We start from the raw sequence: 13,949 nt of genomic DNA on the forward strand, positions 1-13,949 counted from the left end.
AGTGGTTACTGTGCTTTTTTGATCTTGGTTTCTTCCTGATATCAGGTTTATTGATGAGGTGTTGTAATTAATACTGGACTGGTCTCAAATCAAATTAGCATCTTAAACAAGAGAGTTCAGTATTAACCCTTGAGTCCAAAGGACAAAAGGAAGTAGAAACTTTGTTATATCCTGTGTTTTACTTAAATTTCTCCAGTAGACTGGAAATGGCTGAGTGTATATGCATAAAGTACTGAACCTTTTCTTTTTTTTTTTATTTAAGTTGTTCTTGGCAGTAAACTGACAAGTACTTAAGAAGAATTCACTTTATTTCTAGAGATCTTAAATCCAAAACAATCAAATACTTCAAAATTTTATTATTTATACTTGATAATGTTTTTATATTTGTGCTACCATCTTACTCTGCCATGTCTGGGAACTTTTTCTTGAGGAGTACAACACAAAATGAAAAGGAGAAGCCAGCCATTAATTAGACAGTGACATATCAGGGTAAGACAAACGTGTCCTATGGCATGGATGTGCTGTGACAGCAGCAGCTGCAGCCCTGCATTGTAGTTTGGGTCTGAAATTCAAACGACTTTTCTTCTTAGTACATGGAATTGCCCTCCTTCCTTTTCTGGTAGTGCAGACTTGGAGAGTTTGTTTAATCTTACATTTTGGTGAAAGCATAAGAAACCTTTTTACCCAAACAGGCTCAAGGGTTCTAATCTTCAGGCAGATGACAAGAGTTCTAGATATTTTGGAAGATTACTGTATGTGGAGAAATTACGAATATTGCAGACTGGATGGACAAACTCCTCACAATGAGCGACAGGTATTTACAACTTCAGGGATTGTATTTATGTAAAAATACTACTTGTAAAACATTTTGTTTAACTGATACATTCTTTTCATTGATTTAGGCTTCCATTAATGCATTCAATGATCCTGACAGCTCAAAATTTGTGTTCATGTTGAGTACACGAGCAGGAGGTCTTGGAATCGATCTGGCTACTGCTGATGTTGTAATTCTCTTTGATTCAGACTGGAATCCACAAGTAGATCTCCAGGCTATGGTAAGATTCCAGATGGAAATTATGGGGTTTTGTTTTTCTTTTTCTCACAGTACTTTGCTAGAAATGTGTACTTCCAAAATAAATTGGTATTTTCCCATTTTAGCACAGGAGCAGGATTTGTAAGACTAATTTTCAGTTCAAGTGCAGCTTCCACTGTGTGGAACCATTAGTCCTCAGTCACATTTGGGTTATACAGTGTTTTATGTAGTGGGAAATGCTGGGTGTGTGCTACACCTCATAGTATTGTTTAATGCAAATAGCCTACTTGAGTAAGTAAAAATGAATTAAATCTAGGTTGTTAATCCCAAAACTATAAAGCTGTTGTGGGGAGTGGAGGTGAATGTGTTTTCACTGTTTTTCCTGCGATCTTGAAAATGAGATAAAGAAAAGTTGAATTAAAGTTTTCAAAAACTGCTTTTATGGTGATGGTAATGAAAGGATCTCATTTTAGTAACTATCCTTAGGGGTTTTTTTAAGTAGATGTGGATGCATCTCCATCCTGGATACATGTCAAGGACATTAGTGACCACCTAAGAAAGCAAAGCTATCTAAAAACTGCCAGTGGATTTTTGGATTTTTGGTTGGGGTTTTTTTTGGTTTTTTTTTTTTTGACAAATGAGGCCTTTCAGAGAGAAGTCTTGGAAATGTCTTAAATTATTTCAGTTAACCTGTGGGTCTCAAGTACTCTAGCAAAAATCACTTCAAAAGAATGAAGGAACTGGTGTCTAATAGCTCAAATGAGGCAGTACCAGCTACCACTACAGGTGTGTGTTGAGAATACTGATTCTCACAGTGGTTCATGTTTCACTAGTCAGGAGAGGCAGGGTTATTGTATTTTTCTTGAACTATTCATGGCACTACTGAAGGATTTTGAGAAAGGCAGCTTTTGGTCAGCAGAGAGATGATTTCTTCATGCTTTGATTCTACAGAAGGTTGCTTAAGGTCAGAAGCATCCAAATCTTCTCCTCTGTGTGTGATTTAATGAAAAACCCCAAATCCTGCTGTTTTTTAGCTATGACACATAGAGACACACTCACTGTCAGTGTTATTGAAAAAAAAAAACCCCAAACCTGCAATGTAGATAAAAATGTAATATCTTGGGTAGCCATGGATAGCTGTAAACATTTTAGTAACCTGTGCTGTTCTGTTTTGTAAATTTGTGTGCTGTAAATAATGAAAATCTTAAACCTCATTATGTAGTCATGCTGGAAGGCAAGTGCTGACTTTTTTGTTACTGTTTTGGGCAGGATCGAGCGCACAGAATTGGGCAGACCAAGACTGTCCGTGTGTTCAGGTTTATTACAGACAATACCGTGGAGGAAAGGATAGTGGAGCGTGCAGAAATGAAACTGCACCTGGATTCCATAGTCATCCAGCAAGGCAAGTGTTATATGAAGGCACTTCGGATCTAGGATGAAATTCCCTTCTTCTCCCATTGTAAATCATGGTGCAATCAGCCAGTAAGAACCAGTGGGAGTGTTGCTTTTGCCTCATCTGAATTCTGAAGGGAGTTCATGTGCAAAGGCCTCATCCACTTGGAAATTTGTTTTACTGTAGGAGTAGGCATTTCCTCACTAACTTTTTGCTTACCTGCCTAGTGGGATATAGTCAGATTTGACTTTTTAAAGCACTCAGTTTCTTCTTTCACTTTAAATTTAAATGAATGCCTTTCCTTTTTCTAATAGACAGAGAAAAGTAAGGTAACCTTAGTTGACTTGCTTGGAATCAGTAATATGTAGTTTGTATGTGGAAATATAAGGGGGAGAAAATCCTGTATTGCTCCTTCCATAACATAAACTCTTCAGTGAGTTGCTATCCTCAAGCATTTTTATCTTTAGGAAGATTGGTGGATCAAAACCTGAATAAACTTGGAAAGGATGAAATGCTGCAAATGATCAGACATGGAGCAACACACGTGTTTGCTTCAAAGGATAGTGAGATTACAGATGAAGATATTGATCACATTTTGGAAAGAGGGGCAAAGAAGGTGAGAAGGTTTGAAAAGGGGAAGCTCACCTGTAGATTTGAATGTGATGGCAAGATAGTGAGTCTCTGGATGATAACTTGGTTCCAAGCTGGAGAGAAAAGGGGTTTTTGCTGTAGAGGGTTTTTGTGTTACTCAATCGTGTCTGTTTTTTCTGATGTTGTCAATAAGATGTTTTATAGTCAAGTACCTTCTAGAATGGCTCCTCTTCTTTCTGGCAATGGGATGTTTTAACATGAAGTACCTTTCAGAGTGGCTCCTTTCTGGAATGAGGTGTTTAATAATGACGTGCCTTCCAAAATGGCTCCCGTTCTATCTGGGAATGAGATGTTAAATAATGAAGTACCATCCAAATGGCTACTATTCTTTTCTGTATCCCCTGTCCAAGACTGCGGAAATGAACGAAAAACTTTCAAAGATGGGTGAAAGCTCCCTTAGGAATTTTACTATGGATACTGAATCTAGCGTGTATAATTTTGAAGGGGAAGACTACAGAGAAAAACAGAAGGTAATGTTTTAAGTTTCTTTTGGAGGAATGCCCTGAATTGCATGTTTTAGTCATACTTATTTAAGAGGTATTGGGTAAAATACAGTGTCACCTATGAAAATAGTTTAAATAACACTTATAACACTTATAATGAAGTAGATGTAGATCTAATTTTACATAAAACTTGTAGCTGGTCTCATGATCTTGCAAGACTTAATTTTTGGTTTTGGGGGTGATGGGTTTTGTTTTTATAGTTGGCATTTACAGAGTGGATTGAACCCCCTAAAAGAGAAAGAAAAGCCAATTATGCTGTGGATGCTTACTTCAGAGAGGCTCTTCGAGTCAGTGAACCAAAAGCACCCAAGGTGAGTTGACTAATCAAAAGAAATAAATTTTTTCAATATGTATGGTAAATGGCTGAAGCTCTAAGCAACAAATAGGTCTTGAGTCATAAAAACTGCTCTGTTCACTTTTATAAAGTGGAGGGACTATCTAAATTTAGAAAAAATTTCCAAAAGACTTGAGACAAACTTCTGTGAGAAAAAATAAGAACAGTATGAAACTTGTAAGACGTTAGGGAGGCTAAGATCAAGTTTTTTCTAGTTCTTATTTAAGCAGCTGTAAATTTTCCTGTGGAAGATTAATGCTTTAAACACGTGTGACTTTTTCACCAGCCACCTCCTCCCAAAAGACCTCTCTTCCCCTTCTCTCACTGCTCTTTTACTTTTAGAATTCTTTGTGGTGGTTGGTGTGTCTTGCATGGTGTGACTTTTTTCCCCCCAAGTTAAGACAGTGCATTTTTGTAACAATAATGCTTTTTGTTTGCTCATAAACTTAAATTACTTCTTACAAGCAAGCAGATTCTGGATGTGAAAGGGAGCAAATGCAAGCTTTGTGTTTCAGGCTCCACGGCCTCCAAAACAGCCAAATGTACAGGACTTCCAGTTCTTTCCTCCTCGCCTGTTTGAACTGTTGGAAAAAGAGATTCTCTACGACAGGAAAACAATTGGTTACAAGGTAACTGAAGAATTTCCTTGACCAGAGGGCTGGAGCACCTCTCTTAGGAGGAAAGGCTGAGAGTTGGGATTGTTCAGTCTGGAGAAGCAAAGGCTCTGGAGCAACCAAATTGCAGCCTTTCAGTACCTAGAGGGGGCTTGCAGGAAAGCTGAAAAGGGACTTTTTACAAGGGAGCAGCTTTAAACTGACAGAGGGCAGGTTTGGGTTGGATATTGGAAGGAAATTCTTCACTGTGAGTGTGGTGAGGCACTGGCACAATTTGCCCAGAGAAGCTGTGGATGACCCACATTCCACTTGCTTGGAAGTGTTCAAGGCCACGTTGGACGAGCCTTTGAGCATCCTTGTCTAAGCAGAAGGTGGCCCTGCCCATAGCAGGGGCTTGGAAAAGAGGTGATCTTTAAGGTCCAGTCCCTTCTGTGTTATTCTCTAAATTCTTGCAATGGAACAGTTTAATGCAACAGTAGGAGAATAAGTACTTTTCCAGCCTTTCACAGTAATTTAAATGAAATAAAATCATGTTCAGCTGTCGAAGCTATTAGGTTATATTAACAAAAAGGTGACAATTAGTAATTATCTGTGAAAAATTAATTCAGTTTTATAAAGTGCAAAACCTTTCAGGTACCTCGTAATCCTGATCTCCCAAATGCAGCCCAAGCACAAAAGGAAGAGCAGCTTAAGATTGATGAGGCTGAACCTCTTAATGATGAAGAACTGGAAGAAAAAGAGAAACTTCTAACCCAGGTATTGTTGGTTCTTCAGTGAGACTGAAATCAGCCAAAGCTTGTTTTGTGTTTCACAGCATTATGGGAGCATTTCTTGGTCACTGATCGGCATGTGCCGTAGTTAACACATCTGCACAGTTTGGTTCAGACTGAAAAGAGTTTCCAGCATTAGGTTTGTCATAGGCCTATGTCATAGGATATCTTTGAGGAATGTGCACCAAGGATTCTCCTGAATCCTAGTCTGGCATTCACTATAGACTGTGATGTCTTTCCATGAAACCTTGCAGAATGGCTGCAGAGCTGGGTGTGCTGCATTCCACATGATTTAATGCACATATTCTGCCTCAGTTTCACACCCTTATGGAAGTGAATCCTGGGGTCTGAACAGTCAGTTTTCCTAAACCACATCTGGTAGTGGATAGTTCCCCTCACTAAAAGAGGGTGTGAGCTGAATAAGTATATAATTAGGAAGCCTGTATATTTAAATAATTTAAAACCAGGTGAATGCTTGATATGCCTTATTTGGATATTTTATTTACACGTTGTATTTTGGCAGGGGATCGGAATTACAGGACAGGATTTCTTGCTTGCGTAGTAATGAGCTGGAACAGCTCACTGTGGAGACACCAGAATCACAGAGGTCAGGAATCAGTACAGTCCAGTAAGCTGTGGCTAAATCACAACATGGCTGGCAGAACTTGCTACTTCCCACTACTTGTAAAAGCTACTGGTAATATGAAATGAACCTACTTTAGCTCATGACTTCAGCAGTGCTACTTGTGTCTCTGCTGAAAATCACCATCACAAGGTGGCTTTAGTCCTTCTGAGGGAGAGTGACCATGCAGCGGTCACTGCAATGATGCAATGGCTGAGGGTGTCTGTGAGGCACTTGGGGGGCCTTTTTGACAAAACAAAAGCCATTACACTACTTTCACTTGAGCAATTTTTTTTTCTTAGAAAGTAATCCCACAGAGAGACTATTAGGAGGAGGGATTAATTTTTCAGCTGAAAACTTACCAGAAATTACTAGGTAAATAAAGAACTAGTGCTAGTCATTTTGCAGTATTGAAATAGAGAGACTACAGTGACTGCAGTATAAAAAGAGTTCTACTAAATTAAACTGCAGAGAAAGAAAAGGTTTAACACTGTGGAATGATGGAAGTGTTACAGGCAATTTCAAGAAACCAGTTGAATCAAATTTGGAGATGGACAAATCCTGAACCTCTGTGCAATGTTTCCTCTTGATTGCTGTATAGGGCTTCACTAACTGGAATAAGAGAGATTTCAACCAGTTCCTCAAAGCCAATGAGAAGTGGGGCCGTGATGACATTGAAAATATAGCACGAGAAGTCGAAGGAAAAACCCCAGAGGAAGTCATTGAGTATTCAGGTAACTTAATTCTGTACTCAGCTCTGAGAGTATCTAACTCTGCTTGGCTCATTTGAACTGCCTGAGAACATGGTAACATCCTACTGCTGAGAATTTCTTACACTGCTGTTCTAAGATTTTTGGGGTAGAATTATATTGATGTATTTTGGATCTGCTGCTCTGTCTTTTACCATCATTACTGCCTGCACAACTAAGGCTGTACTAAAATGCACACCTAAACTCCTGCTGAGCCACTTCACTGTATCCTGAATCTAACTGGGTAGCACTGTCTTCAGTTCTTGTTAATTTTTGCAAAGGGAAATGCTGAGAAACACTGCTTAGCTGAAGAGATTTCCCTTTTCCTTGTATTCATTAATGAGAAGTTAACCTTTACCTCCTCCTCGAGAGCAGAACTCAGTAAATACATCACGATTGAACCTACAGCCACCACTGGTAACCTGAGTCTTAACCTCGCATTAGAAGAGATTTTTTTCCACCGTAGTGTAGCTGCAAAGTCCTGGCACTACATTTCTAAAGGTATAGAGCAAGTTGAAAATGTGCAAAAATCTTGTACAAAAACCCCTTATTTAAACACCTAATGGTCTTTCAGGCACTTGCTTGTCTTCAGGCACTCAGTTGCCCTCTTGCTTCTATTGATAAAACTGTATTCTGTTACATCTGTTTTCATTTGAAGAAGCTTTGTTTCCTTTGAGGAGACTGACACACAAAAGTCTTACTGGCCTGTATTGTACCTCACTTAAACTGAAGATTCCTATATCTACCCTCTTCAAAACAGCATTTGTACTACTGCAGCACATGGTAGCTGGAAGGGAAGGTTTCTTACCAGCTCAAGGCATGTCTGTTGTTACACAGCAGTAAGCTCTGGTAAAAGGAAGGAACAGCTAACATCCTTTTTTTAAGGTTAAACCCCTGACTTTTACAATGCATGATAAGATACTAAGAAGTTGTTCTTTTCTTAGCTGTGTTCTGGGAAAGATGCAATGAACTCCAAGACATAGAGAAGATCATGGCTCAGATTGAAAGAGGAGAAGCTAGAATTCAGAGACGAATCAGCATAAAAAAGGCTCTCGATACAAAGGTGGGTTTGCTCAGTTTCTTTTTTTTTTTCCTGGTGCCAGTGAGGGGAGATGCATGACCCCTGTCTGACCAGTGCTGCTGATGTATGAAGACATCTTGGGCATGACATTGGTCTCTTTGCATAACACTCAGCAATTTCTTCCTATGGCTTTTCCATCCCATGGAAGTGCTGTGATGACACCCTTAGCTATGGTCTACCCTGGTGTTTGTAACAGTCTTCTGTATTACAGCACACAGTTCAGAGCGCTGTGTAACTCCACATAGTACAGGCCTTGGGGAGGAGCACAGTTCCTTCTGGACACGTGGAACTGAAATTAAGAGAGAGAGAGAGAAATGGAGAGAGGGGGATGGAGAGAGGGAGAAATGGGGGAGATAAAGGGATGGAGAGGGATAGAGAGAGGGAGAGAGAGAAATGGAGGAAGAGAAGGGAGAGAGGTAGGTGGGTAGAGCAATAGGGGGGAGAGAAACATAGGAAAACAGGTGGAGAGAATTGGAGTAAAGTAGAAACAGGTAGAGATGGCAGAAGACAGAGGGAGTTAGAAACATCAGATTAGAGAGCACTTAAAAAAGACTGATCCAACAGTCTTGGGGAAGGATGGGAGATAGACCTTTTAACATTTCTGCTTTTGTCTCTTTCTGTGGTGCATCATATCCATCCCTTCCATAGCTGAACCAGTGGGTCTGGACTTTCTGACAGGAATTCAACAGAAAGCTTTTTCAATCTTTTGTCCCCCTAGAAGCAGCCCAAGTTTTTGGGGCAGTCCATCTCAAAACATTTCTGTAAAATTTCCTTTTGGTTCTTGATGCTGCTCAGGGCCATCAGACTGACACAAAACCCCCTCAGTCATGTCCCCAGCCCCGGTGGAACGGCCGAGCTCTCTGAACTCCAGCCTTGCACTGTCCCACCGTAATTACATTGCAATTGTAGATAGAATTGTGGCAGGTTCTAGGCCACTGGCTCGGAATCCTCCTGAATCCTCAGGGCTGACCACGGCATTTGTCTGTACTTTCCTGTCCCTGGGGCTGATCACTCCGTGCTTCCCAAGGGACGGAGCACTCGCTCTGCACGGCTCCTTAGAGCTGAGGGTGCCTGCCCACACTGAGAGATGGGTGAGTGAGCGACGCCGTAATGTTCAGGTTGGTTCGGCTTATTTAGTTCGGTCGGGCTTATCTAGTTCGGTTGGGCTGAACGCGGTTCCGTCGCGTTCCGTTCAGTTCACCTCAGCTAAACTCGGATGGATTCGGCAAATCGCGGCCAGAGTCGGCCGTTCGGGTAGGCTCGGCTGTTGTCGGCTGCTGTCGGCCACACTCGGCTGTCGTCGGCCACACTCGGCCAGACTCGGCTGTTGTCGGCTCCACTCGGCCGCACTCGGCTGTTGTCGGCTCCACTCGGCCGCACTCGGCTGTTGTCGGCTCCACTCGGCCACACTCGGCTGTTGTCGGCTCCACTCGGCCACACTCGGCTGTTGTCGGCTCCACTCGGCCACACTCGGCTGTTGTCGGCTCCACTCGGCCGTTGTCGGCTCCACTCGGCCACACTCGGCTGTTGTCGGCTCCACTCGGCCACACTCGGCTGTCCCCGGCCGTACCTGACTCTGCTCCGCGCTGCAATGGCGGCCGCTGGCAGGGCCCCGCTCCCCGGCCTGAGCCCCGGGAGGGGACAGAGCGCTGGGACAGCCGCCGCAGCCCGGCTCACCCTGTCCCTGCCCGGCCCCGCGTCCCCCGGAGCGCGCCCTGCAGCGCAGAACGCGGCCTTTGGGCCAGGAGCGGGGACAATGCCCTCGGCTCGGCAGCAGCGCCGGGAGGCAGCGGGCGGTGCCCTCAGGTGAGCGGCCGGAGGGGAGGGAGCTGGGCCGGGGGCACCGGGGCCGGGGGCACCTACAGGGGGCCGGGGCTGCTTTGGGCGCTGCTGCGTGGGACCCGCTGCGGGTGGCACGGCTCTGTCCCGGGCCTTGCGGCTCTCTGGGATCGTGTGCCGTGGAATGAAGGTGGGGCTCGTCCCAGCTGCGGGAACAGCGTTTTATTGGGTGAGAAACAGAGTTCACTCTCTAGAATTTTTACACGTTTGTTAAGGGATAAAAGGCAGCACTGGGGTGCTTGGCTGTTTGCCAGGAGCACCCGGTTCCCTTAAACCGTGTTCTCTAGATTCTGTTCCATTGCAGTGGGGTGTGCATATTCATTAGAGTTTATACATATTCCAAGAGTCCTTTTCAGTTTAGATGTTCTTTTGCTTGGTTGGAACCTTCGCGCCATCTTGTGGATTAAACCAATATACTTTATTTCTTCCTGTGGTGCCATCCTGTTTTATTTTCACTCCCTCGTTATTTGATAACGAGGGTCAGTAAATTTTTCCTTTTTTTTTTCAGTGCTCTGGTTTCTGTTTCTGTTATCTTGTGTTTCAGATAAGATTGTCCCCAGCTGTGGGAAATCACCTCATTATCTGACACCATTTTCTGAGTTCCTTACGTGTAAAAGCATTTGAACATTTCACAGTCTCTATTATAGTATTACAGTCTAAACTAGTGTCTGTTACAGTGCTGTTTATGAAAGCTGTGCAGTGCATACACGAACTGACAGATGATCCTTGATCCAGAGCAGTAGTTACAGACTGTCCCCTCTCGGGAGTTTTGTGCTCAATAACAGCGTGCCAGAGCTCAGACATAAATGGCAAGGGCAAGAACTGCATTTGTTCTGTTCCATTCTGGGCTGGGCTGAGCTCTGTTTGCCGGGAAGCAGCGGGATGGGTGTCCCTGTGCCCACCCCCCTGGGTCCCAGAGAGAAGCTGCTCCTGTGGCTGCAGCTGAGGGGCACTGGGAAACCTGAACGGTCCTGATGGAAACCGATGCCAAACCGGGTTTGGTTGGGTTTGGGACTTGCCATTTTCCCCTGATGCGTGGGTTTTGCCTTAGGAAACAGGAACTGGGCACCAGGACATTTTGTTAGCCTAGAAGGGAGGAGTTGGTTTGTATTTATTTCCTGAGGCACCTGGATCGATTTGGGTCTCAGTTGGCACCCGAGAGCCTCCTCTGTGTCCTGGGTGGGGTGGTGGCTACCAAAGGGGTAAAAGGTGGAGCAGGAGGGTGGGTGGAGAGGAGAGCAGTGGCTCTGTGGGGATTTGCATCTGGAAAGGGCCCTCAGTTTCCTGGCGGGAGTCCTGGAATCAGAGCTGAGAGTCGCTGAGCAGTGAGGATCGTGCAGCTGCAGCGCCGAGAGTGCAGAGGCTGCAGTGGGCGTTGTCTGCTCGCTCTCCTGATGTCCCATCTCTAATGCTGGGCTGGCACCCAGGCACCTCCCAGGGCTGCACAGCCTCAGGGCAGGGGTGGTTTGTAAATGTTTTAAATGCTGCAGCAGCTCCCTCAGGCTGGATGAGTGTGAGGATATCCAGCTCTGCCTTCGGGCTTGGAGCACGGCAAGGGTGCAGGGCTCACGGTCAGTCTTGTTTAAACACTTGTAATAGCAAAACATTTTAAAGCAGAGACTGTGAGGCAATAACAAAGGCGAGTGTGTGGCAAGGATAGGTCCGAGGTGTCTTTATTAAAGATCCACACTGCTGGATGTTGTGTCAGAGCCCTCTGGGGACAGAAGGTGTCCCCAGAGCTTCATGAAGCCCTTGTTTCCTGCTGGCAGGGCAGGGGGTGAGCCCAGCCTCGGGGGCTGTGTGGCTCCTCCTGCCTGGAGCAGGGACAGCCCGTGGGGCTGAGCCCCAGAGGTTCAGTTGCTGGAGCAGGTGGGGATCTCTTTGTGCCTGGGAATTGTCGCTGCTGCGTTCCTGTCCCAGCTGCAGGGTTCCCTCAGAGCCCGTGCCCTGCAGCAGCACTGGGAGCTCCTGGGCTGGGCAGGGAGCAGCTCTGGCCTGGGGCTCTCAGTGCCATCAGTGCCCATGGAAAGCCAGCTGGGTTTGTTCTGCTGCCATCGGCCTCTCTGCTGTGCCAGCCTCGGTGCCAGGGCACAGAGCTGTGGGAAGGCTCCATCCCATCTGTGCCAAGCGCTGCCAGCGCTTCCAGCAGCGCTGCTGGGGCACCAAGGGCTGCCTTTGGAGCCTGGCTGGCACAGAGGGTGACACACTCTGCCCTGCAGCACCCAGCTGCATCCCACAGCTGCACAGTTCAGCCAGCAGGGAGCAGAGTCAGCTCTGGGCCCAAACCAGGCTTTGTCCCCCAGAGAGCCCCTGAGCTTCCTGAGGCAGCACACAGATGTGCCCTGGCCTTTGGGGCTCATGGTGAGGGCTGCCAGGGGATTGTGATAAGGCTGAGCTGGAGCTTTCTTAGAAAAGCCATCAGCTGTAAGGAGAATCTCTGGCAAACAGGTGGCTGGGGCACTGGCTGGGAGCAGGTCCTGGCCTTTTCTCTTCTTTTCTTTAAGCTGTTCTTAAGAGGAGCCCAAAACTGCAAAATGGAAAGGAAGGGGGCTGTGGGGGTGAAAGTTGCTTTGCATTTTTTGAAGTGTTGCTGTGGATTTTGGTGTGTCAAGTGGCACTACCAAAACAGCATTGGAATAACCAAACTTCAGGACTCTGTGCTTAATTCCTTGAATGTGTTTGTGTGGGTGCAGGAAATGCCAAATCCCAGAGCAATTCCATGTCTGTAACTTCAAGTGCAACATCTTTAAAAGCAAGTGCTCAGTGTGGGCTTTCCATGTGGGTGCAAATGGCCCAAGGCCTTTCTTGTGTCCCAAAAGCAAAAACCCTTTCCCTGGGAGGTTTTGGAGGGGATTCTCTTTGGGATTTCTTGTGGTGCAGCATCCCGGGTGTCCCTTCCTTTGTGCCAAGTCCAATGGGAAAGGATGGAATGGCTGCCACGTGGGCTCTGGGATAAAAATGGTTCTGTTCAAATGAGGCAGAGAATGCAAGATGAAAAATGAGCATCCTTTCATTGTCTGAAATAGTCAGGAATAAAAGTGCTGGCAAAGGACACGTTTGTGTTTGAATTGGTGTCACCTCTCCTGGGTAAAACCCCATAGTGAGCCAGCAGAGCAGAGCTAGGAGAGCTGGGATCCTTGGACTTCCACAGTGGACTTAATTTTCTTTTCTCCTCTCTTTCAGGGCAGGAAAAATCATCCAACTCCTCCCATGTTTGCCCGAAGCTTTGGTGTTGGAGCAGCCAAAGGCAAGAGGCTTCAGCAGCAGGGCTCTGCGCTGGAGGGCTCTGGTCCTGCCCACGCTGTGGGGTGAGTCAGAGGGACACAGGGCTCCCCTTTTCCTCTCTGCTGGCATGAGCTGCCATGGCAATGCCATTGCTGCCAGCCCAGCCCCAGCTGTGCCTGCTGGAGAAGGGCAGAGGTGCAGAGGCAGTGCCAGAGTTCCCTGGGGCTGCTGGAGCTGTGGTGCTGGCTGTGCCCTGAGGGCAGCTTGGGCATTGTCTGTGCAGCCCAGGGCTGCTCTGGGCCTTCCTTGGGGAGCTCTCAGTGCATGCCCAGCTCTGCCAGGGCTGGCAGCCGGTGCAGGGCTGGGTGACAGCCTCTGCTGGGGCTGGGGGCAGGCACGGCCCTGGCACAGGGGCAGGGGCAGGGCTGGCAGCATTTGGGAGCCGTGGGAGCAGAGTGAGGGGTGGTGCTGGGCACAGGGGTCAGCCTGTGCTCGTGTCAGCACAGCCCTGCAGGGCCCTGGCATCTGGGAGCAGCTCCAGCTCTCCTGGGGCCCAGGGATGGGCTCTGAGGGACTGGCTTTGCCTGTGCCTTTCCAGGGCAGCAGGAACAAGGGCAATGTGGTGCCAGAGCTGGGGCCCATCAGGCTGTATTTCCCTCTGGGAAAGCAGAACAGACTCTGGGCTGAGCTGAGTTTCCTGCAAGGGCTCAGAATCCAGGGAAAAGGGAGTTCAGGAATTGCATCTGCTGCTGGGAACATTGCCTTAGGCTTGCTCAGTTTGTGTCTGTGAGCAGTGGGCTCTGGGCTGGAGAGGTGCTGTTGGCAGCAAAAGATGGAGTCCATGCTCTGCAGGGATGTGCAGGGAAGGACTGAGTGGGAGGGAAGGGCAGTATTTAGAAATGAGATCAGCATTTCTCCCAGAACTGGGGTGCAGCAGTGATGGGGGTGGTTGGCTTTGCTCTGGGCCTTGTTATTCCTTGTGCAATTTGCAAATTCTGCTGCATGATTTCCTGTCCAGTATCTTTCTAACAAAAACTGACAGAAATTGAGGTTTAGGAGTAGAGCTGAGGTCCATTCACTGCACAATCTTGCCAAGGCTGGAGGACTGGGATGATGGCTGCTCTCAGCAAAGGTC

The 13,949-nt window shown here is 46.4% G+C and overlaps 1 protein-coding gene and 1 long non-coding RNA gene across 3 annotated transcripts; both read left to right on the plus strand.

The window, feature by feature from the left end:
* Positions 1-539: 539 nt before the first annotated feature.
* Positions 540-2,402, plus strand: LOC143696611 (uncharacterized). Its single transcript, XR_013186007.1, has 3 exons — positions 540-814; positions 903-1,055; positions 2,303-2,402. It is a non-coding gene; the product is annotated as an uncharacterized LOC143696611 (long non-coding RNA).
* Positions 2,403-2,624: 222 nt separating this feature from the next.
* Positions 2,625-8,839, plus strand: LOC143696610 (SWI/SNF-related matrix-associated actin-dependent regulator of chromatin subfamily A member 5-like). Of its 2 annotated transcripts, none has more exons than XM_077193191.1 (7): positions 2,625-3,042; positions 3,428-3,547; positions 3,781-3,891; positions 4,430-4,543; positions 5,162-5,284; positions 6,522-6,654; positions 7,614-8,753. In XM_077193191.1, exons 1-7 carry the CDS (start codon positions 2,800-2,802, stop codon positions 7,787-7,789), a joined length of 1,020 nt encoding a protein of 339 aa, XP_077049306.1. In that variant the 5' UTR covers positions 2,625-2,799; the 3' UTR covers positions 7,790-8,753. The 2 variants fall into 2 exon arrangements, with proteins under 2 accessions (XP_077049306.1, XP_077049307.1); XM_077193192.1 differs by having other exon boundaries at positions 2,966-3,042; positions 3,291-3,547; positions 7,614-8,839.
* The last annotated feature ends 5,110 nt before the right edge of the window (positions 8,840-13,949 follow it).

The sequence above is a fragment of the Agelaius phoeniceus genome, chromosome W, assembly GCF_051311805.1.
Source record: "Agelaius phoeniceus isolate bAgePho1 chromosome W, bAgePho1.hap1, whole genome shotgun sequence".
NCBI classification, from domain to species: Eukaryota; Metazoa; Chordata; class Aves; order Passeriformes; family Icteridae; genus Agelaius; species Agelaius phoeniceus.

What these genes read in the sequence shown, in the direction of transcription:
- LOC143696610 (XM_077193191.1), top strand. Translation starts at nt 2,800, where the DNA reads ATGTGGAAATATAAGGGGGAGAAAATCCTGTATTGCTCCTTCCATAAC. An exon ending in GGAAAACAATTGGTTACAAG is followed by an intron (nt 4,544 to 5,161) that starts GTAACTGAAGAA and finishes AAAACCTTTCAG; the next exon opens with GTACCTCGTAATCCTGATCT. An exon ending in AAGAGAAACTTCTAACCCAG is followed by an intron (nt 5,285 to 6,521) that starts GTATTGTTGGTT and finishes ATTGCTGTATAG; the next exon opens with GGCTTCACTAACTGGAATAA.